Source organism: Hippocampus comes, unplaced genomic scaffold, assembly GCF_001891065.2.
Source record: "Hippocampus comes isolate QL1 unplaced genomic scaffold, H_comes_QL1_v1.1 scaffold7, whole genome shotgun sequence".
NCBI classification, from domain to species: Eukaryota; Metazoa; Chordata; class Actinopteri; order Syngnathiformes; family Syngnathidae; genus Hippocampus; species Hippocampus comes.
Window position 1 is genome coordinate 190264 of NW_017842060.1, and position 22200 is coordinate 212463.

Here is a 22200-nt window from a genome sequence, read left to right on the forward strand (position 1 = left end):
GGGGGGGGGTTGCCGCCATTGCGACACGCAGCGGAACGAGGCAAAGAGCCTCCGAAATGGCGCAACTTCCTGCTCCCTTTTTAGGTGCTTCATACTCATTTTTTTTTTTTTTTGGATTTCAGAAAGACATGGAAGACGAAATTGCTGCCCTGGTTGTGGACAATGGATCCGGTATGTGCAAAGCTGGCTTTGCCGGAGATGACGCCCCCCGCGCCGTCTTCCCCTCCATCGTGGGACGGCCTAGGCATCAGGTATGCTGGCACCCTTCTTCGGATCTTGAAGGGACAAAGGAATACGCGTACATTGAAATGGCCTGCCAACTTTTTGGATCATGAAAGTTGAGCTATTTTTTAACTGTGTTGTAGCAAGAGTATCCAAATGAGCCGATGATTGCGTCTTTTGACGAAAGGCGCTTGTTTTATAATGTTGCTCCTTCCGGCGGCAGGGCGTGATGGTGGGCATGGGCCAAAAGGACTCATACGTGGGGGACGAGGCTCAGAGCAAGAGGGGCATCCTGACCCTCAAGTACCCCATCGAACACGGCATTGTCACCAACTGGGACGACATGGAGAAGATCTGGCACCACACCTTCTACAATGAGCTGCGCGTGGCTCCCGAGGAGCACCCCGTGCTGCTCACCGAGGCCCCCCTCAACCCCAAGGCCAACCGCGAGAAGATGACCCAGGTAGGCCTGCCAGCCCCTGGTGGTGGTGCTGCTGCGTGAGACGTTGTGCGCGGTGCTTTTTTTGGTCTCTTCCTTGCTCAGTGCCTTTCCTCCTTCAACTTCCAGGTGTCTTTTCTGAGCTCACTTTCCAGCACTGTGCGGACTTCAGGTTTCTTGTGCGTGGCGCGCGGCATGGCGTGCACAACATGGCATGCAAACTATTTTCAGTGGCATGTCGTCAAAATGGGCTCAGTTAATTGAACAAATGTAAATTGGGAATATCACTTTAAATGGTCTGATTTTTAACATGACACTAATGTCCCAAAAAAAAGAATTATTTATTGGTTTAAAGAAAATCCAGGAGCATATGAAGGAATAACAAAATTTCAATTACAAACGGCCAGATTTTTTTTAACACTACAGTGTAAATTCTGTCCCATAATTTAAACAAAAAATAAATCCAGGCACATATGATAGATAAGCAGTATAGTACTGTGTGGGCCTGATTTTTCACATCCTAACAAAAATTGCGTGCCTAAAGGTGACAACTTTGCATACCACTAGAGGGCAGCTGTGTTCATACAAAGTGAATTAACTACAGTTCTGACTTGGCGTGCTTAGACAAAGATTTGCGGTCTAAACCACTGGAGTATTTTTTTTTTTTTTCTCCCCCACTAATGTGACTTGGTCATCCCCCCAGATCATGTTCGAGACGTTCAACACGCCCGCCATGTATGTGGCCATCCAGGCCGTGCTGTCCCTGTACGCTTCGGGCCGCACCACCGGCATCGTGATGGACTCCGGCGACGGCGTCACCCACACGGTACCCATCTACGAGGGCTACGCGCTGCCGCACGCCATCCTCAGGCTGGACCTGGCTGGGCGCGACCTCACCGACTACCTCATGAAGATCCTCACAGAGCGTGGCTACAGCTTCACTACTACTGGTCTGTGACACACATGAAAGTTGTAATTGTGCAATCACACTTGAAGGGGGCAAAAGGGTTCAAAGTTTTAAAACTCTTCAATGTAACCACCCCCCAGTGTAAACGGGTATTTTTGTGTGTGTGTGCGTTGTGATGCAGCTGAGCGCGAGATCGTGCGTGACATCAAGGAGAAGCTGTGCTACGTGGCTTTGGACTTTGAGCAGGAGATGGGCACGGCCGCCTCTTCGTCCTCTCTGGAGAAGAGCTACGAGCTGCCCGACGGGCAGGTGATCACCATCGGGAACGAGAGATTCCGCTGCCCCGAGGCACTCTTCCAGCCTTCCTTCCTGGGTAAGGCCCGCCTTTTTAGGCCATGAAAGACCCACCCCCCCCAAAAAAAAAAATCGGCAAAGGTGACTGAAGGCGTTGCTCTCCAGGTATGGAGTCGTGCGGCATCCACGAGACCACCTTCAACAGCATCATGAAGTGCGACGTGGACATCCGTAAGGACCTGTATGCCAACACGGTGCTGTCGGGCGGCACCACCATGTACCCGGGCATCGCCGATCGCATGCAGAAGGAGATTACGTCCCTGGCCCCCACCACCATGAAGATTAAGGTAATATTAGCAGCACACAGTTATGGAAAAGTACCCCCGCCCTCCCTGTCTGTCATGCTCTGCTGCCCCTCAGTGGCCAAAATGAGTAATGTCTCTTGCATCCCCAGATCATCGCTCCTCCAGAGAGGAAGTACTCAGTTTGGATCGGCGGCTCCATCCTGGCATCGCTGTCCACCTTCCAGCAGATGTGGATCAGCAAGCAGGAGTACGATGAGTCTGGCCCCAGCATTGTCCACAGGAAGTGTTTCTAAAGAGACTGTCGGACCCCCTCCATCTGTTCTCCCCCCCCCCCCTGTCAAACACACTGCTACCAACCCAAAAGGGTGGCTCTCATCAACACTGTCTGCCGAGCCAGCAGCTCCTCTTTACCGTTTTTTGTCCCCCCCTTGGTCGCTGAGGAGCTCTGCAGGAAGTCCAGAGCACCACTCCCCCGACCCCCACCGCAGGCAGTGTGAATGTGAGGAATATGATTTTTGTGTGTAGTTTAGGTTCTTTAGTTTCACCACCTTTATTTGCCTCTATGAAGGTTTCCAACTCCTGCCGGGCTTTCCTTGCCCCCGGCGGATCTGTTAGTATTGCTTGATGTAAATTATGTCATCTGTTTGTTTTTGTACTTTCAGCCTTAAGATATTTGCTCCAGTTATTGTCAATATGCAAAAATGAGAGGAAAAAGGACAGCTTCTACTTTGTAAGGTGGTGTTGTACATGAGGCTTGCCAAGCTTCTGGTTACATGACAACTTAATAAAGCGCACATGTCAGATCTCACTTCTCACCTTGTCCTTATTGTATTGAATGCTAGTCATCAAACAAATTCGACAAAGTGTTACATTCTTGGTTTTACAAAGGAAGTATATTGAGGCAATTTGTACTGCTATAAAGTGCTTTTACTGGTATGCCCAAGTGCAATGAAAAGACTGTTGAATTTTGAATGCCAGTACGATACTTCTACAGGCTTGGTTTCAAGCAGTTTTGTTTAACCTTTAGAATACAGGTCAGTTGTGATTGTTCGTTAATTGAGCACCTTAATTTCCGCTGACAGCAAATGGGGAAAATTGCGCTTCTCCCATGAAATGGATTAAACACGGGAGTTTGCCAAATTCATACTTCACACATGCACAATTGGAGAGCTGTTGATTGAATAGTGGGGTTGGAGGGAATTTCCTTCCCTTAACCTCCTTTGACAATATGGCTCCCAGAAGACACTGTCGTCCACCTCATCTTGGGACCAAACTCGACGGGTATTGTCAAGTCAGAATTATACAGGTTTGTACTAGAGCTTTCTCTTATTCAATCTATACCATGGCTGGAGTGCTGATTTGGTGTGTGTGGCCTCCACATCGAACTCCTTTCCCCACCAAGCTCGAGATCAATTCTAACGTGTTTTTTTGAACTACATTTTCCTATTCAATAACTCATTTGATTCTCTTTAATCATTATGAATGTACGTTTTTTTTAAGGATCTAATTTTTTCGATTCCGCTTGATGGCAATATAGCGCCAGTAAGCTGCTTTGTCACCCGCCAATAAACACCACCGAAGCAGCGGCGGCAACACCACAGTAGCAGCTCGGCGATCTAGTTAGCGGGGGTCGACTGCTTTCACCTGCTTCCGGGCACGAGTCGCGGGAATTTGGAAACGAATAGAGCGTCGCGTCATCGATTGCCGCCTGTCGTGAAACAACCTCCTTGGAGTCGGCGTATGTGACTCGATAACTGTCAGCGTTCGCTGACAGCCAAAGGTTGTTCGACAAGCTTCACTTGTAATGTAACGTCGGGCATTTTACGACGCGAACGGTAACAGCTTCGAGTTAACGTAACCGCCTCGCCTTGCGTGTAGCTTAGCCTGCTTTCGCGAACGTGTCGCTTTGTTTGAATGCAGTTTGTCTTATTTACTCGTGTCTTGTGTTCGTAGGTGAGCAGAATGCAGAGCGGTCCCTTTGGGGATGTCCTGCACTGTGAGGAGCAGCTGAGGTCCACACTCTACTGCGATGACAAGGACAACGTAATCAACATTTAGTGCTTCATCCATTTAGTTTCGTTTTTGTTTGTTATGAAGGATTTTAGAGGTGTCTGAAGTTATCGCCTTTTTTTTAAAAAGAAATGTTCGCAAAGATTGTGGTCGCTTGTGCCGTTGCTTCCAGTTTACATGATTTAGAAAAAACATTGCCGCTCCAAGTAGTAGCGTGAAGACGCTAGCGTGGATGTTGCCACTTTGCAAGCCGTTCAAAATACAAATTACTGCTTACCTCTAAGCCATTTTGTTATGTTTTGGACTCGGTGCTACATCACGGCAGTAGTCCTCGGCATAGTCGAGCTTCACCATTTGCCAAATCACTCTTTGAATTTGTGTGTCAAGAAAGTACTGTATCTGCTGAAAAAGAGCCCCTGCGGGTTTGGGGCATATATTTTAAGATTCTCTTTGTGATGATAATATGCCACGAGAAAACCCGGATTCAAAAAAAAGTCGTTACTTGTGATAAGGCATTATGTTGGTCAGCCACATCTCAATCGACTGTTTCACATTTCTATCGGCTAGGGAGGAGGTCATTTTAGCCTGGGTTGTCAGCGGACTTGATGGCGAGTCTTTTAGAGCACATGTTTGGCCATTTCTGAAAAGAGTCCTGTGAATTAGATCATTGCCTAACGTTAAACCACTGAATGCATCACTGTCGTAAAGGGCGAGACTAACACTGGAGACAAAATGGAGGCGTTGATTCAATTCATTTGGGGTGATGAGTCCTCTCATTCTTCCATTTTACTTTTCACAGCTTCGGAGGAAGTTGGCCCAGCTCCAGCGGGAGTATCTCAAGACCGCCCAGAAACTGCAGGTAAAAGCATAACCACCTTTAAAAAAACAAAACAAAAACATGATACATCTTTCTCTTTGCGGGGCTGCTGGAAGAGGTAAATGGGGAGAGATTTTTTTTTTTTTTGTACGTCGGCATTGGCAGCGCGCCGAGCAAATGGAGGCAGTGCGGAAACACGTGAGCAATGAGGTCGCCCCAAAGCAGGACCACCACAGCTGCCGCCAGGACCGGGCAGGCCCAGACGGGACGTCGAAGCCAACAGATGGAGCAAACAAGAGCTCGTTCGGCACAGATGACAAGGCCGTGCACGTATTCGCAAACATCAAAGACAACCTTGCAGGAACAAGTGAGTTCATTTATTTGTATTTTGTTCTTAAGATTGTATTTGGTGATCAACTGATGATCGGCCAGGATGATTTTCACCATTGATATTTGGCATTTTGACACATATCAGTGTTGGCCTTTTTCATATTGGCCTAGCTGCACTTCTATTGTTTATTTCATGATTGTTGTTCTGTTTTCTGTGCGGCTTTTTGTTACATCTGTGGTTGTTACAGAATAATAGAAATAAAGTTGAGTAGGAATGTTCAATATCACTTTTATTTTCAGGCCGTTACCAGAATGAGAATTTACTCTTTGGGTACTCACTGATGCTGAGTATTGATACCTCCATTACTTTTGGATATATACAATTTTAGTCAACGCAGTGACAAAAAAAAAAAAAAGATACACAGAGCATTCTTTCTTCCACAAAGGATGATTCACACTTTGTAAAATTGCCGTAGTATAGCCCAACTACTGCCGAAGAGGACTTACCGGTATTCAATGTTATTGACAACCTCCACGAGTACCCTAAAAAAAAGTCAGTATCAACCCGATACCAACAGAGGCCCATCCAAGTATTTGACTATGATCACACTCAATTTTAAATGTTTTGATCATATACTGTATGTATCAATGTTTTTTTAATCATGCAGTATGAACGGCACAATTCTTCTTCTTATTATTATTATTTTTAAAATAATTAGTAATATTGTTATTATTTTTTCTTTCTTTTCAAATCCGACCGGGTTGTCATTCGTATGTGGATATTTACCCAGTATGTATCTGAGGCGACTGCATTCGGGAGGCTTGGTAAATTTGTGTGTGGGGCGGGTGGGGGGGCGGTAAGGTCAAGCATAAATTCCTTGTCGTTGCGGCTTGATGTATCAAATATAATGTGACATAACACTCCCCACCCAGGCCCCGCCGATTCCACGATCGGCACGATCGGGACCCCGCTCGCGTCCACGTTGGAACTGGAACCGAATTGCAGCGACCCGGCGCGCCTTTCCAGAGCCGGTCCCACCCTGCGCCTGCGCTCGCGCCACAGCCGCATGCGCCGGCAGAGGCGCGGCGAAGAAGCAGGAAAGTCGCAAGGCGAGGCGGGGTCCGCCGATGAAAGCCAAAGTTCGGGACCGGCGTCGCCCTCCCTGCCGCTGTTGTGCCGGAACATTCCGCCGCTCCGGGATGAGAAACTCGACGGAAACGCGCCAGACGACGGTCGCCGAAGGGAGAATGACCCCGTGGGACCAGCCGGAGGACACCTTGTGCTTGAAGAAGAGAGTCCTGAACATTCGGTAAACCGGGTACACCGCCAAAACTGAGATCCAGTTTCTCAAAACAAGGGAAAATATGTCATTGTTCTGTCCCGGCCAAAATATCCAGTTGTTGTGTTGGAGCATTTTCTTCCCCGCCCCCTCAAAAACAGATTATACAACTGCTATCATGAGTAAGTTTCGGCAAAAAAAGAACCCAGGCCAATAAATAGCGAGGAATTGACACTCACCCAAAAAGCTGTCTTATCCTTTTCGATGCCACGCAACGGTACCAAGGCATTGTTTTTTGTTTTTTTAGATAAAGCTGTGGTCTGACGAAATGAATCTGCTCTCCTCTCTCAAATGTAGTTGCTTGGCACCAGGATGACGCCAAATTTACTCTGAGACAACTTTGGCCTATTTGCAATTCATTCATCACGAGTTCACCTCTTGGCAGATTAAAAAAAAAAAAAGAAAGTATTGTGAAACCAACCGATTGAAAAAATTTTCTTTGATGTTTTTGAGCAGAGGGCAAGACTCGATCTATCAAATGTAAAAGTGGTGCTTTGGCACCCAAAAAAATAAGCCGAATTGAGTCGAGTGGCTTAATACAGTCAAACCTCGGTTATCGAACGTCTCTGTTCTCGCCCAAATCGGTTTTCAACCAGAAAATCCGAGATTTTTACGCCTCGGATTACGACTGAAAACCGCTTTCCGACCAAACTGAGCAAACCCGAATGCGCCACTCGACTCCTCTCGGCTTCCTGACACGAGGAAGTGGCGTGTTCATTGTGAGCAGACGTGTTTGTTGCAATTTACGCAAATCTGACGGTTTTTTATTTCTTTTTTTTTTTTTTTTTGGTTGTTTCTGCATAGTGTATTAGCCCGTAATCTTGGGCTGTTAAAATAGTTTCGGATTTCCAACAAATCGCTTTTCAAACGGCTTTCTGGAACGGATTATGGTCGAAAACCGAGGAATGACTGTTTAAGCAAAAGTGGCGGTTTGGGCCGGTTTTGGCGCAGATCAAATCTGCGGAAGTGAGGTGTGAGGCTTCAAAAGTAGTGCTTTGGCGACGCCCTGGTGCCGAGGGTCCATGTTGAAGTGAATTGAGCAGCTTCATTTCAACCAAAGTAGTGCTTTGCTGCCATCGCGTGGTTTCCATGGGCAGTTCAGTATTCTTTTTGGCGTCGGTTACTCGCAGGAGGCCTTGGTCAACTCGCCAAGCCCAATCTTGCTGTTCTGTTAGCGGATAATTTGACTCGAATGAAGTCACGTATTGCTGATCTTATTGTTATGATTTGATTTTTTTTTTTTTTTTTTTTTTTTTTTTAAGACAAGTCTTTGCAGCGTAGAAACGACAAGAGCAGGAGAGGGGACGAGCCTTTTGGAGTCCTGCACGCCGGCGGAGGGGCTGCTTTACCCTGCCGAGTACTACGTCCGGACCACCAGGCGCATGGCCCTCTCGCAGAGCCAGCCGGACCTGCGGGCCGTCGTCATCCGCGGCCAGCTGAGCTCGGGTCGACCTCGCCGGAAGAAAACCAGCCCGCTCGGCTCCAGCGAGCGGTCCGCTCCGGTGTCCGTCGGGGACCGCCGCCGGGGGGCCGTTTCGCCCCCTCGCGTCTCTTGTCCGGCGAGGGGTCGGAAGAGTCGGAGGCGGGGAGGTGGGGGCAACCTCGGGGTCCGGAGAGCCTCGCCTTCTACCGCCCCGGCTCTCCGTGAGGCGCATTCTCCAAATTCCCAGCCGCCTCGCCACCCTCCGCAGGCCACGCCCCCTGATGCGCAGCCTTTGTCCGGAGCGCCGGACCTCTTTCCCATCTTTCGCAAGATGATCAAGTCCGCCCCGGTGGCCCCAAGTAAGACTTGCATGACGCCGTCTTTCGCTTTCCGTGGCTGAGAAATAATTGAAACGCTTTTTTTCCCCTCAACATTGCGATTGCGATTAAATGTGTGATTATATTATTTTCCAAGGTCCTATTCTGACGTATTTTTTCAATTCATTTTTTTACAAACACAAGCAATATATTGTCTATTACAATAAAGCAGTGGTGTCCAAACAACGGCCCGGGGCTATTTGTGGGCCCCCCCGCCTGTTTTTTTAGCGGCCGCTACATGACAAAAATAAAAACAAACAAACTAAAAATGACATTTGACATTGGCTGCAACGTTAGCTGAAAAAAAGGTTGTGAGAAGGGATGGTGTCAGAAAAATAGGAGCCATTCCTACTCATTTTTTCAAAAAGTACAATATGATGAATTTGTCCATGTGCCGCCGACCGAGAGGACGTGTCCCGTGGACACGATGGACAACTGATCGATTTCTTCTTCAAATGTGTCCTCGTAGGTTCCGAGAGCTGGCGTTCCCTCCTCCTCCCCTCCCCCAAACTCAGCCCGACTCCGCCGCTTGGTCCCCGCACGCGGCTGGCAGGCCGCCTGTCGCACTTTGACCTCCATCGGGATTTCCACTTGCCCGACGAGCAATTCGCCGCACTGAAGCTCAGCAAACTCCGCCAAGTGGCCGCCGAATCTCGGATGGAAGTTTTCCCGTCGCCGCGCCACAACACGGGCGGCGTCCGACGGCGCTCCGGAACTGCGGCCGAAAGCCTCGGCCTGCCGCTCGGCCTCACACCCTCGGTTGGAAAATTGTCCAGCCCATCGGAAGACAACGACCCCCGAAACATTGACACGCGACTCGCCCCAACGTTACCTTTGGACCCAAACAACTTGTGTCCGAGTCCAGCGGAACAAGAACCGAAAGGTTTGGACCGGCAACGGGAACTGCTTCCCGGCTGTGATCGCCCCCTGGAGGCGGGCCAGGAGGACAACGGACTTCGAGACGTTTTTCCCGAAGCGATCAAAAACGGACTCGGTGCCGAATCGCCGCCGCCACGGAGCCCCGCGGTCGCCTCGGCACCACTGCGGGCGACCTCGGCCGCCGCCACCTCCAGCCCGGCGCTGCCCTCGCTGGGCCTCACCCCGCTCGCCACGTCGCCCGCCGACACTGCCACCCCCTCGCTCAGCCTTCCATCCCCGCCGACCGCGTCCCCCCGACCGTCCGACCCCGCCGACGGCCAAATGCCGCCTGCAGCGGAGCAGCGCGCAAGCTGCACGCTCAAGGTGAGAAACTTGAAAGTGAGGCCTTCCACTCCTGTTCACGGGGTGACGTGGACGTGGAGAGAGCTGCGAGATGGCAGCAAAGCGCTACTTTTGTGTGAGTGAAGCGCTTCAACTCATTTTATTGTGTAGTACAAGATTGTGTCAAACGTTGCCCACTCGCCATCCAATGCGGCCGGTCACCCTCCCATCTGCGACTCCTTCTCAAGGATTCTCCTTTTTCCCTAGATGGGGTTTTCCGAGTTCTTCCTTGCACTCCTGGGGGTTAAGGTCACGCGATGTCCTGAACGTTTGTCAACGGCGGACACGTGAAGCCCTTGCAGACTGTTTTTTTTAAATTTTTATTTCAGGCGATCGAAATCAGCGTGGCTTGATATTGTGACAGTAAATTCAGACTGACTCGGGCAATTAGGCATTTGCGTGGACGTGTGTTCAGGCCCCGGCAGGAAGCGCTCTGGTGGACGCGTGCTGCCTGCGGGACTCGGACGGCCGCTTGTGCGTCGCCGCGGCGGCAGAGTGGGCGGTGTCTTTGTGGAGTCGGCCGTCGCCATCGGGCGCTTGGACGCGACGACACACGTGGCACTTCACGGAGGTGAGTGCGTCCAAAGTAAAAGTCGGCGTTCGCTTCCGCGCCGGCCGCTTCACAATGCGCGGGGACGTTTTGTTCTCAGCAAACAATCAGTCCCGGGTGTTAAACTCAACTCTTTTTTTCCCGGGCTGCAACTAACAATTAATTTCTTCATCGATTCATCTGTCAATTGGTTTTTCCTCATTTATCCAGAGGTGTCAAACTCCACTTTGGAGTGACGTCCGCATCAAATGATGTGGCGGGCCGGGTCTGGCCTGAAACGGGGCTCGAGTTTGACAGCGGTGCATTCGTGGATGGATGGGACACATTTGTCTTTTTTTTCCAAGTTTACATCACCATATTCAGAAATCAGGACATTTGAAATTGACAGTGCCGGTGAGACACTGCCGGTTATTTTGTTGCTGTTGTTCGTCCACGCAGCCGTTGATGAAGGTGTTCCCCGTCCCGGACGGCGCCGGCCTCGTGTGCGCGACCTTGGGTCGGCCGGAGATCAAAAAAGTGAGGTACGCCACGACCCGCTCGCTCACCTTGCCCAATTTTCCTCCCTCTTTGAGACGTTTCCCGTCATCTGCGCGCGCTCAGGGTGCTCTCGTGCCGCGGCGGGCGTCCCGTGCTGCTCCTGGACGGCGACGTGCGGGCGGCTGTGGGCGTGGCCGAGGCCCGGGTGGTCACCTCCTCCCATTCGGCGATTGGCTGCACGCTGCGGGCGTTCACGCTGGCAAAAGATGGCAGGTAAGTGAGACTTTGTGAGCTAACGCCTGCTTTTTCGGGAACGGCAGAGACGGGGCTAAAGTACGTGTCTTCGAAAAGATTGGACACAACGAACAAAGTAAATCGACTGTCCAAGTCAAGTACAACTTTATTGTCAAATGCGCTGTATGTGCAAAATACAGCACAGATGAAATCTCCTCCCTCTCAACCAGACAACAAGACAACAGGAGAAGCAAACATACTTTTCATGTTTGTGAACATCGGAGAATATCTTCCTCGTTTTTTTTTTCCCCAGGGTAACAGTGAAATGCTGCCTTACCGCATTTAGTCTGGACCTTGGTCTGAACTAGCTGACTTGAGTCCTGGGGCCCTGCTATGTTTATATTGTCTGAATATATATCGCAGTAACAGATGTATTCTGGGCCTAAACCGGTTTGGGCTTTGGGAACACTCACTAGGGTTTAAAAACGGTCGAGACTTTAAAACTGGTGTGATGTGTTCACATCTCTTTGTCCTGGTGAAAAGTCCAGCAGCAGCGTTCTAATGCTTTTTTTGACAAGTTCTGTCCGGCGTATGCATTTTATGAAACGCGATCATTTTGTCCTCTTCTTCTACAAAGGTAACATGCTTTTTTTTTTGTGAACATTCACGACGCATTTATCTGTGCCCGTTTGAAAAAAAGAAAAAAACAACAACTCACAAACACAAATATGAATTGATTATTCTCTTCTTTTTCCAATTTTTTCCCTCGCAGCGCTTCCCACCGTCTCCATCTCGCCTCCCCTGATGTTTGCGTTCGGGCTCTGGCCCCGGTGGACGTTCTCCCCGACGCTCTGATCGGCACCGACGAGAGAGGCCGACTCTTTGTGTGGTAGATGAAACGCCGGATGGTCACTTCATTTAGGTGCACCGCCTCATGACGTTTCCCTTTTTTGCTTTTTGTGTTGTTGTTTTTTTATTTTGATATTTTTCAAGGAATTTAAAGAGTGGACACTTGCTGCGGAAAATCGAGCTTGGTGACAGCTTATCACACACGTCCTGTTTACGAGGATTCTCCTGCCGTGTAAGTGTTCGTCGACTGACAGGAAGTCTGCCATTTTGCTCGGAAGCAGCCATTTTGGAGAGTCACGTTGGCTATTTTCAGGGGCCGTTCAAAGACCACCTTGCCCCCCAAATTTGCAACCACGATTTCAAGCTCATACACTAGACAGATGGCTGATGGGGAGGAAAACGAAAAAAAAAAAAAGATGCGTTTTCATTGTTGTATGTGGGCGGCGCATAGCAGCGACTTTTGATGACTCGCCATAAAACACAAAATGTCAATAACTCAAGTCCCCCAGGTTCCTAAAAATCCTCCCCTGTAGCCAGTTTCATTTAGCAACCAGAATTTTGTTCAACTTTTCTAGAATGTGCACAGTCTCAAGAAGCCATCGCTGAAAACTCCCAGGAAGTCTGCCAGTTTGGTTTGAGGCAACCGTTTCGGCTTGGTAGCGCTGGCTGCAATTTTTCAAAAATTCAGCCAATAAAGGCACTTTTTTTGATTGGCAGCGTGACATTTGGTAATCACATCTGACATGAGCAGCTCCACACAGAAGTTGCAAAGGGCCACGCCTGAAATGACGCAGGGAGTCTGCTGTTTTGGTTTGAAAAAATTGGTGGCTCACCATTCGAGAGAGACCAATCTTTTTTTTTTTCTCAAGGCCGATATAGATTATCAAGGAGGCCAGTAGCTGATATTTGGAGTTGATATTCACTTGTGTCAAAATTAAACTCTCAACTCGATGCCTTTAAAGCATCTGTTTATTAAAAAAAAAAAAAAAAGAAATTAGATTGTCAACATTTTCTTGTATTTTAATTCCTAATCTTGAATAATAGATGTCTTCCTTTTAAAATTCAGACCAAAAAAAATGCAGAATAATTAAAGAATAAATGGCTCTGTAATTTTTTGGGCAGTAAATAGTTTGTAAAGAATTGCAAATAACTGAAATGTTATTGCAGTAGCATTTTTATAAAGTTTCGTTTAGTAAGTTTAAATGGACCAATAAAAACTTTCCTAAAGTTGACCCAGACTTTTAAAAAAGGCTAATGCTAATTATTTGTCAAAATGCCAAATATCGACGCTGTGAATCGGCCCGGCTGATAATCGGCCTATCCCCACGTACACTCGACAGGTGAACGATGTGAAATGACCAAATCTTTGAGAATTTCCTTTTTGTCGTTGTCACTTTCCGGGTCTGTCCAGGGTGTGCTTTTGGTCCTCGTGCAGCATCTGTTTCTGGGCCGCCTCCAGACGAAACAAAACGTCGCCAACGATGAAGTGTTCTGCAAACAGAAAGAAGAGAAGAAGCCAGCACTCTTCTCCTTGGTTGCGGTGAACCCTCTCAGCGGCAAAAGCATCCTGGCAGCCCAGCTGGAGCCGCCGGCATCCTGGTTGGGAAGGTGAAAGTGACCAGATGTTTGTGAAAAAGCAATTTGAATTGGAGTCATCTCTGAGAGAGATGTTTGATACATAATACATGCACCGTACCAGGACAACCAGTCACTCTTGGGCACTCGCCGACAAACAGTACTGATACCGCAAGTATTTTTGGTATATTGAAATTCAATTAATACAGTGACCACTAATTGCTCGCAAGATCTTTCTTTGTTTCGTGTAAATAATGATTCCCTGGTTTGTTAAACCGCCACAGTGTAGTCCACGACTGAGTCGATGTCGGATTGTTTTGCATTAAGTATAGGTGGCTGGCATACGTGTCAACTTGTACGTTTTCCCCGTATTTTATACGGTTTTTTTTTTTTTTTTTATTAAATCATTTCAAATCATGTATGGCGTATTACAACTTTTGTACGGGAAAAAAAAAAACAATTGTGAACCGATCTCACACTCAAATCCAGATCGTCTCACCTGCTGGGAGCCAACGACATTGCCGTCGTCGATTGTTGCTATTGCCACGGCAAACCAGCAAAAGTAAGTAAGGTATCGGCAGCCTGCGGGACTATCCGATACCTCGAAACAAGTGTGGTATCGGCCCAGTATCTATTGCCTGCTATTCTTAATTCTCAATCTTTGACCGGTGTAATAAATTTTGAGACACTCTATTTGTGAGGATGTAATTGTCGATCACTGCGCAAGCATCACATTCTAAGATGACGGCTTTGCACAATTGCAAACACCCTCTTACAACCGGGGATGTGTCTGTATTCAGAAAGAACAGCTCGCAATCCAAATGGCGGTCGGTGCTAGCACAAAACCGTCAGGCCTCTGACAGAGTGTGAACAAATTCAGCTACACCATCTGAACTTCATTTCGGGTTATTCAGATGTTCTTTCAATGTCGTTCACCTGTGTGCCGACTCCTATTTCAACATAAGTTTGAATGTGATCGGTTCATTCTGAACTTAATAGGGTGTGGACAATTGTGCAACCACGTTAGACGAGACCGGCCAATGAGCGGGGCCTTCGCCGTATGAATTTCTGATGGTGACCGGCTTCCCGCAGGCTGTGTGAGGCAGACGCCAGCGACGTGGCAGCAGTGGGCGTGAATCAGAGCGGCTGCGTGTGCGTGTGGCAGCTAAAGCGGCGGTGTGGCGGCATCACGGTTGCGGCGGCCCCCGACGGCATGGGCTGGCAACTGGCCCGCTGGGCGGAGGACGGCGCCACGCTGGTGACGGGCCACCATGACGGCAACGTCACCTTGCACTTTGACCTCGCCGTCCCGGACCATTTTATGTGATTTTTAGTCACATCCGCTTGTTTTAGAGCGCCAATCTGACACTACAACTTAAAATAGACTTTTATGCAGACTACTGACTGGAAAATTTTATGACCATGCCTTCGACTTCAGTGCTTCTGTTGGTTAAAAAAGACCACCAAAAAAAAAAACTAAACTTTTGTAACTTGCATTAAACTTGTGAATTGTGTTAAACCATATGGGTGTCTTGCCTTAATTGCTTTATCGCGTGTGTTCCTTTTTTTTTCAAATTCAATTCAATAAAATAGTTAAGACTTTTGCATCATTTTCATAACTTCAACTTAATATACATTGGAACGTATTAAAATTAAAACTTTTTCTTGGGATTTTGTTGAAAGCACTATATTGGGGCTTTGTTTTCTAAAATTATGTCAATCTTATTGAAATATGAAGAAAATGAAATTATTCCTTCAAAGAAAAATAATATACAATTTAAAATTGTTTTATGGTGTAGTATGTAATGTTTTTAAAATAAATACCCTTATGACGAGATAAACGGATCAGAAAAAGGATGGATGGATATACTGTAACTAGAAAAAAGACTAGCCTTAATTTATATAAAAACTAAGTGGTTAATATGTGTATATGGCTATATGGAGGTGAACATAAATGAGTTGTTACATTTTTATTTACAGTAATCATATAAAACATGTATTTTACATGAATAATAAGCTGTGCTTGTTTGCGTCTTTGCTGGTTTTTTTTTTTTTTTTTTTTTTGCGTTTGGCTGTTTTCTCCAGTCATGTATCGTCGTAAAATAAATTTAAAAAACAGCTTTTAGCCGTCACATTTCAATGCCTTCACAGTCAGCACATAGACATGCGCATGATCTTCCTGTAAAGGCAGAATGTTTTTGGTACTTGTACTATATTGACCTTACAGTAAAGGTTTTCAAAACGTCCTTGTTGGCAACCATGCGTTTGATTAAAGTCCCACGCTCGCCAACTACGTTTCCCATGAGCACCCGTTCAAAAGAAACACATTGACTCAATCGGATCACAGCGTCTGCCTCACGCTGTCGCTCATTGGCTCATTCGCACTACGCTTCCCATGATGCATCACGACGTCGCGTTGGAATTCAAATCCAACGGACCAATAGGAAGCCTTCACTACCCCTGTTCGCTTTTTAAATTCATATTGGCAACTGTTGTCACAAACTGGCCTGACGTCGGACGAACAAGTTTGGCTAACAGGTTTCTACCCTAAAATCACCAGTTGAAGGGGTTTGGCATACTTTAGAAGTCGATGTTTTAAGTGTTTGGCTCACGTTGTCTTCGAAACGCGGTGAGTTTCGAGACTATTTCAGCTTTGCTTTTTAACGTGGAGTCGGCCTTTCCCCGGCTACTTCGCCGACCTCGAAGCCACTTTTCCAGGCGAGAATGAGTGCGCCGACCGCCAAGCCGCAGCAGCAGCCGCCACCAGCGGCGGTGGTGGCGAACGGCGGCAAACCGTCGTCGGCCTTGGGCTCCACGCCGCTCAAGGAGATCCCCGAGTTCCTGGCGGACACGCGGGCGAAGCGGTGCTACACCCGCGGCCGCTTCCTCGGCAAGGGCGGCTTTGCCAAGTGCTACGAGATCACCGACGTGGAGAGCGGCCAAGTGTTCGCCGGTAAAATCGTGCCCAAGTCGCTCATCGTCAAGCCGCACCAGCGCGAGAAGATGACCTCGGAGATCGCCATCCACAAGAGCCTGGACCACCCCAACATCGTCGGCTTCCGAGGCTTCTTCGAGGACGACGACTTCGTCTTCGTGGTGCTGGAGATCTGCAAAAGGAGAGTGAGTACACGACAGTCCGGTCCGGTACCTCCGCCTCACTTCGCATAACCCTGCCAAGGCAACCAACTTAACTAGTCAACCCAAGAAAAGAGTATCATGGTTCTGATATTCGCCCGTGAGAGGGACCGAGCCGGCCCCGCGAATAGCCCAAATCCGCGTATAATTAACGCCTTTTGTAGATTCACTGACAAACGAGTATGAACCTCCAATTTCCATAATAAACAGGAAGAGTTGCCCCCCCACCACCACCACAACCACCATCAAATTATAAATATTGAAGAAAAAAAACTGCAAATAGGTGATTCTGCCTGATCCGAGTGCCCGCTCTACTACCTTGTGAGACGAGTAACCTGACTTGCAAGTTCTTATAGCTAAGTCATCGTTTGGCCGTATTTAAAAAGACACAAGTACTTTGATTTGTTTGCAAGTCTTTGAAATGTGAGAAAGTGCTGTTTGGTGATACAGTGTAGTGAACTCAACCCACTTTAACAAGCAGCAGTTTGACAAATGGTGACTAATTATTGACGGTGGGCTTTTAGAGGTGTCAAAATCCACAAGCGACCAATCAAGTTTCGTCGACAACTATTTTGACTGTGGATTATTCAATTTGAGCAACTGCATAAGGCTCTACTTGAATTTACGTAAATCCTTTCATTTCAGCCTCTCATCGGTAAATATTCAGATTTCTGTAGTCCTTCATGACATTTTTTTAAACTGGTTGATGAACTGGTTCATGTAAATTTATCCTGCCACATCTTGGAATTGGCCGAAAAAATTACTAATAAAACATAATAATTTGTTGGTCTGGCCCTAATTTGTGATTCGGGACACGAACCAGCTACTCAGGAGTTAAGAGATCTGGACCAGCCACCAGTAGGTCAAGCACGTTGTTGATCATGACAAATGCACAGAGATCAATAGCGATGCCGCTTGTTCCGTTTTCCAGTGTTGTAAATTGTTTTATTGATTTAATTTTAGTCGCTGCTGGAGCTGCACAAGCGTCGCAAGGCTGTGACGGAGCCCGAGGCGCGCTACTACATGATGCAGCTGCTCAAGGGCGTCCAGTACCTGCACAACAACCGCATTATCCACAGAGACCTCAAACTGGGCAATATCTTCCTCAACGACGACATGAACGTCAAGATAGGTGAGCGGACGAAAGGGCGCGCCAAAACGCCCATCTTGAAACATTGCATGGCACCTTTGTTAAGCCAGTAAAAAAATAAATAAATAAATAAATAAATAAATAATAATCAAGCCGAGCAATTCAGTGTTCTTCCACTAGATGGCAGAAAGTTGCCTACCGAACGAGTGCTTTGTGTTCAACTCCAATTTGTTCGTTTTCACGCGTTTGGATTTGCAGATTTTGTATGTACAAAAATGAAGAAGGAGAAAAAAGTGAGGTCAGTTTTGTACCCAGGGGGAGGAAAAACCAACTTGAGTGTTTCTCACCTCAGGGGACTTCGGTCTGGCCACTAAGATCGAGTTTGACGGCGAGCGCAAGAAGACTCTGTGCGGCACGCCAAACTACATCGCGCCGGAGGTTCTGTGCAAAAAAGGACACAGCTATGAGGTGGACGTGTGGTCACTTGGATGCATACTGTGAGTCCGACACAGAATTCACGTTGGTTCGGCAGACCCTTGGCAATTGATATAAGGCGAACCAAAAAGCATTTCATTTTCTCAAAAGCCGACAGTGCGCCTTATACTCCGATGCACCCCATAGTGCGGAAAATACAGGGGTGCGGGCGGGGGGGTTCGTAGCATTGAAAATTAGTTAGAATATTTTTTTTATGGTGATTCTCATCCCTTTTTTTTCCCTTCGCTTTCAGGTACACGCTGCTGGTGGGCAAGCCGCCGTTTGAAACGGCGTGCCTGAAGGAAACGTACAACCGCATCAAGAAGAACAACTACACCATCCCCTGGGTAACGAACGGCAACTTCTCTTTTGCCACCGGCAGCATATCCGCCTCGCACGGCGGAATTTTGGCCTTCCGGCCCTGGCCGCTTTGCGTGCACGTTGAGACTCTGAAACGGTCCCAAAGTCTGAATGGCAACGTAAATGTGTCCTGCAAATGCCCGTTGTTTTTGACGGGCAACTTGTCAATGCACCACTAAGAAGAAGAATTTTCATTTTGGGCATATTTTTGGGGGTTTGGCAGCACGTGAACTCGGCGGCGGTGTCCCTGATCAAGCGCATGCTGCACGCCGACCCCGGCCAGCGGCCGACCATCGCCCAGATGCTGACGGACGACTTCTTCACATCGGGCTACACACCCGCGCGCCTGCCCACCACCTGCCTCACCGTGCCGCCGCGTTTCTCCATCGCGCCGTCCGACGCCACCCAGCGGCGGCCCCTCACCGCCCTGGGCAACAAGGGTGGGAGAGCGTTTCGTCCGTTCCGGGGATTTGCCGGCCGGTGGGCGCTGACGGTGACTCGTTTGCTTTGTTGCAGGAGGGTCCGAGGACGCCGACGTGAAGGAAGAGCACATGCCGAGGTAATGCGCTTGAATGCTTGGGCAACTAATTTTGGTTTTAGTCTCAACAATTCAGTGGGGGGGGGGGGGGGGTCCCACCTGTGGTCAAGGAAGTGATCAAAATATTAAGAACGGTAGAAAATTGTATCTACAGTCGCCAAAATAGTTTCATATTAAAATAGTTTTTTGTTTATTTAATGTAGAAATTACCAAAAAAAAAACCCCAAAAAACTTCAATTGAAGGTTCAACAAATTTAAAAAACTCTGATGATGAAAAAAAAATCACCCAAGTGTATTTGAGCAGTGATGGTTTGTTGCGTGACTAGCGGGCGGTGAAAGTGATGCGTGATTTGTGCGCTAGGGACCTGGAACCGGCCGAAAACAACTTGAAAGACTTGCTGCAGCAGCTCAACAGTATCGTAGCCGCCAAACCGGCGGAGAGGCCGCTCGTCCGCCAAGGTGAGGCTCCCGTTGCGCCCGCGATCGCTCGTCCCGCGCCACCTGTTTTAACGGGACGCCATTTGTTTGGTGCAGAGGAGGCCGAGGACCCCGCATGCATTCCCATCTTCTGGATCAGCAAGTGGGTGGACTACTCGGACAAGTACGGGTTAGGTAAGACTGACATGCGCAAATTGTGCCGCCGTTAGGAGTCAGCTCAATATCACCTCGACGTTCATTTTCATGATCATAGCTGGGTAAAACCGCCTCTTATTTTGTTTTTGTTCAAAATGAATAACTTTTGTCTATACCTTTTTTTTTTTTTTTTTTTTTTAATGAGCTTAGTTTAGATGCCCGACCCGTCTGCAGTTGAGTAAAGGAACCTGTGTCGCATTGCAGGCTACCAGCTGTGCGACAACAGCGTGGGCGTGTTGTTCAACGACTACACGCGTCTCATCATGTACGCCGACAACAACAGTCTGCAGTACATCAACAAGACGGCCCAGGAGTCCTACATGAGCGTCGCTGCCTACCCGCCCGCGCTCAACAAAAAGGTCAGCACAGCTCTTTTTGGATTTGGTCCAATTAGCCCCCCCCCCCTCCAAAAAAAAAAAAACAACCCTGGATGATTGCATGGTGTAGAAGTAATGGAGTTGAATAGTATTTTTCCCCTTGATAATTGTGCTTTAATTTGCTCTTTTTGAAAATAGGTAAAACAAAAAAAAGATGATCACCTCTGATTGATTAGAAAAGCTTCAGTTGTGTAACTTTTTTTTGGGGGGGGGAGTTGGGGCCCTCATCGCCCAGCCCTTCTAAACGCAGTGTTTATTCTTTACTGACCAGTTGATTTGACTTTTTCATAGTTAGTCTCGATCTCGTCTTGTTCTCCCTCATCTTGATTTAAAAAAAAAAAAAAGTATATATATGTGTGTGTGTGTATGTATATATATGTATATATGCGTGTGTGTATGTATGTGTGTGTGTATGTATGTATACGCAACAGCCCGTTTCCTACAAAGCTTGAAAAAGGCTCTTGTTTACAAACTTATATATATATATATATATATATATAGATTTTTTTTTGTGCTCGCTTCCCAGATCACCCTGCTGAAGTACTTCCGCAACTACATGAGCGAGCACTTGCTGAAGGCGGGCGCCAACATGGCGCCACGGGAGGGTGACGAGCTGGCGCGGCTGCCCTACCTGTCGCTGTGGTTCCGCACCAAGAGTGCCATCGTGCTGCACCTCAGCAATGGCACTGTGCAGATCAACTTCTTCCAGGTTGGAATGCGCACTTGCAGATTGCAACCATTTTCATCCGCGCAATTTATGGTTGTCCCTCTTTACGCATTTTCAGTGTGATCAGTGAAGGAGCTGAATTGAAAAGGGCACATCCGTGGTGTTCCGTGTACTCCTCTCCGATGCGTGCCTCCTTCTAATCGAGACCCTCTTTCTTTGTTTGGGGCATTTCAGGACCACACCAAGTTGATCCTGTGCCCGCTGATGTCAGCGGTGACGTACATTGACGAGCGGCGGGACTTCCGCACGTACAAGCTGTCGCTGCTGGAGGAGTTTGGCTGCTCCAAGGAGCTCTTCAGCCGCATGCGTTACGCCAAACTCATGGCGGAGCGGCTGATGGACACCGTGAAGGGCGCACACTAACTTTTTACCACCTCATCCATCCTGTCCTTTCCAGCTGAAACATTCTCTTGCTGTCTTTTTCACTTCCGTTGATGCTCTCTCTTATTACCATGGATTTTTTTTTTTGCGTCTTAAAAACTTGGACACTTTACGCTTTTTTTTTTATGAAAAGTGATTTTCATGCGCCAAGTTTAAATAAAGTTTCAAATTAATGCTGACTGCAATTCATGTTTTAAGCCAACGCTACAGCACACGCTCCAAGTCGCAACACCACCAAACAGGAAAACAGTCAGATGCAAAAAAAATGGAGAGAGTTATCATGCAGTGTCATGGGCCCTCGAGGACCGGAGTTTGACACCTGTGTCCTATAGTAACAACATCTTTTTGAACCACACTGACCCAGAATTCTCTTGTTTGGATTAAAGGTGGGTTTTCATACATGCTGCCCAGAATAAATCGAGTAATATTAAATGTCATGCTTGAGGTCCTGTTCCGTGCGTTTTTGGACACACTGCGCACATTTGGCTGTTGCCGCCTGCCCAAAAATAACTAGATTTGGATGTCTGTCTTGGTAGGAAAGTGACATCTGATCTGCAATGGATTTGTTCAGCCTGAGCTCTTGGAGTGGGGGCTACACCTGTACAAATACACTGTGTGAGAGTCAGAAATATGGGGCCGCTCTGGGGTGGAAGGGGTCTGGAACAACACACTGGGATTCATGCTAATAGTGCATTTTAAAAAACGTCCACAGGCAGATACATGTGCTTGCACGTGCATCCACCTCAAATTGTTGCAATAGTCCTATCGTGAAGCAGCCTTGCTGGGAGTGACCTGTACACGGTTGAGGTGATGAGTCGAAGTCTCACGTAGGATTTGGTGTTTACGGATGAATTTGAGTCGCTGAATTAGAGTTTCAGAATATCTTGGGTGGATTTTTAAATTCCCACTGGATATGGATCACGCGGTTTTCACTTCATACTTTTCTCTTATTGTATTGGAGGAGAGCGCTGTGAAAACGGGCCTTTTCGGCGTTGTTGACCAATGAGAAAACACGGAAGTAAGCGGAAGCGCTTCCCTTAAACCAGACAATGCTGCGCAAACGTTCGCCTTTCACA

General features: G+C 47.7%; 3 protein-coding genes across 6 annotated transcripts in view; all 3 read left to right on the plus strand.

Annotated features, from left to right (window-relative positions):
• actb1 (actin, beta 1) overlaps positions 1-2975 on the plus strand; it is a 4302-nt gene extending 1327 nt beyond the window's left edge. Inside the window, exons 2-7 of the mRNA XM_019862250.1 lie at positions 123-251; positions 446-685; positions 1365-1611; positions 1750-1941; positions 2028-2209; positions 2317-2975. Coding sequence (XP_019717809.1) covers positions 129-251; positions 446-685; positions 1365-1611; positions 1750-1941; positions 2028-2209; positions 2317-2460 — 1128 coding nt within the window. The 5' untranslated portion in view covers positions 123-128 and the 3' untranslated portion in view covers positions 2461-2975. The remainder of the gene's footprint in view (positions 1-122; positions 252-445; positions 686-1364; positions 1612-1749; positions 1942-2027; positions 2210-2316) is intronic.
• A 791-nt stretch (positions 2976-3766) lies between these two features.
• On the plus strand, positions 3767-14933 carry palb2 (partner and localizer of BRCA2). 4 transcript variants are annotated; one of them, XM_019862174.1, is made up of 14 exons: positions 3770-4002; positions 4121-4210; positions 4977-5036; positions 5160-5361; positions 6258-6643; positions 7927-8446; positions 8934-9706; positions 10140-10295; positions 10713-10795; positions 10875-11024; positions 11758-11874; positions 11979-12066; positions 13246-13442; positions 14502-14933. In XM_019862174.1, the coding sequence occupies exons 2-14, from the start codon at positions 4130-4132 to the stop codon at positions 14734-14736; spliced, it is 3048 nt and encodes a 1015-aa protein (XP_019717733.1). In that variant the 5' UTR covers positions 3770-4002; positions 4121-4129; the 3' UTR covers positions 14737-14933. The 4 variants fall into 4 exon arrangements, 3 of the variants coding, with proteins under 3 accessions (XP_019717733.1, XP_019717732.1, XP_019717734.1); XM_019862173.1 differs by having other exon boundaries at positions 3771-3947; XM_019862175.1 differs by having other exon boundaries at positions 3771-3947; positions 6258-6634.
• A 925-nt stretch (positions 14934-15858) lies between these two features.
• Positions 15859-21303, plus strand: plk1 (polo-like kinase 1 (Drosophila)). The gene is made up of 11 exons (XM_019862234.1): positions 15859-16529; positions 17508-17676; positions 17987-18131; positions 18362-18455; positions 18692-18908; positions 18985-19027; positions 19368-19465; positions 19541-19618; positions 19844-19998; positions 20543-20725; positions 20918-21303. The coding sequence occupies exons 1-11, from the start codon at positions 16134-16136 to the stop codon at positions 21104-21106; spliced, it is 1767 nt and encodes a 588-aa protein (XP_019717793.1). The 5' UTR covers positions 15859-16133; the 3' UTR covers positions 21107-21303.
• Positions 21304-22200: the final 897 nt, after the last annotated feature.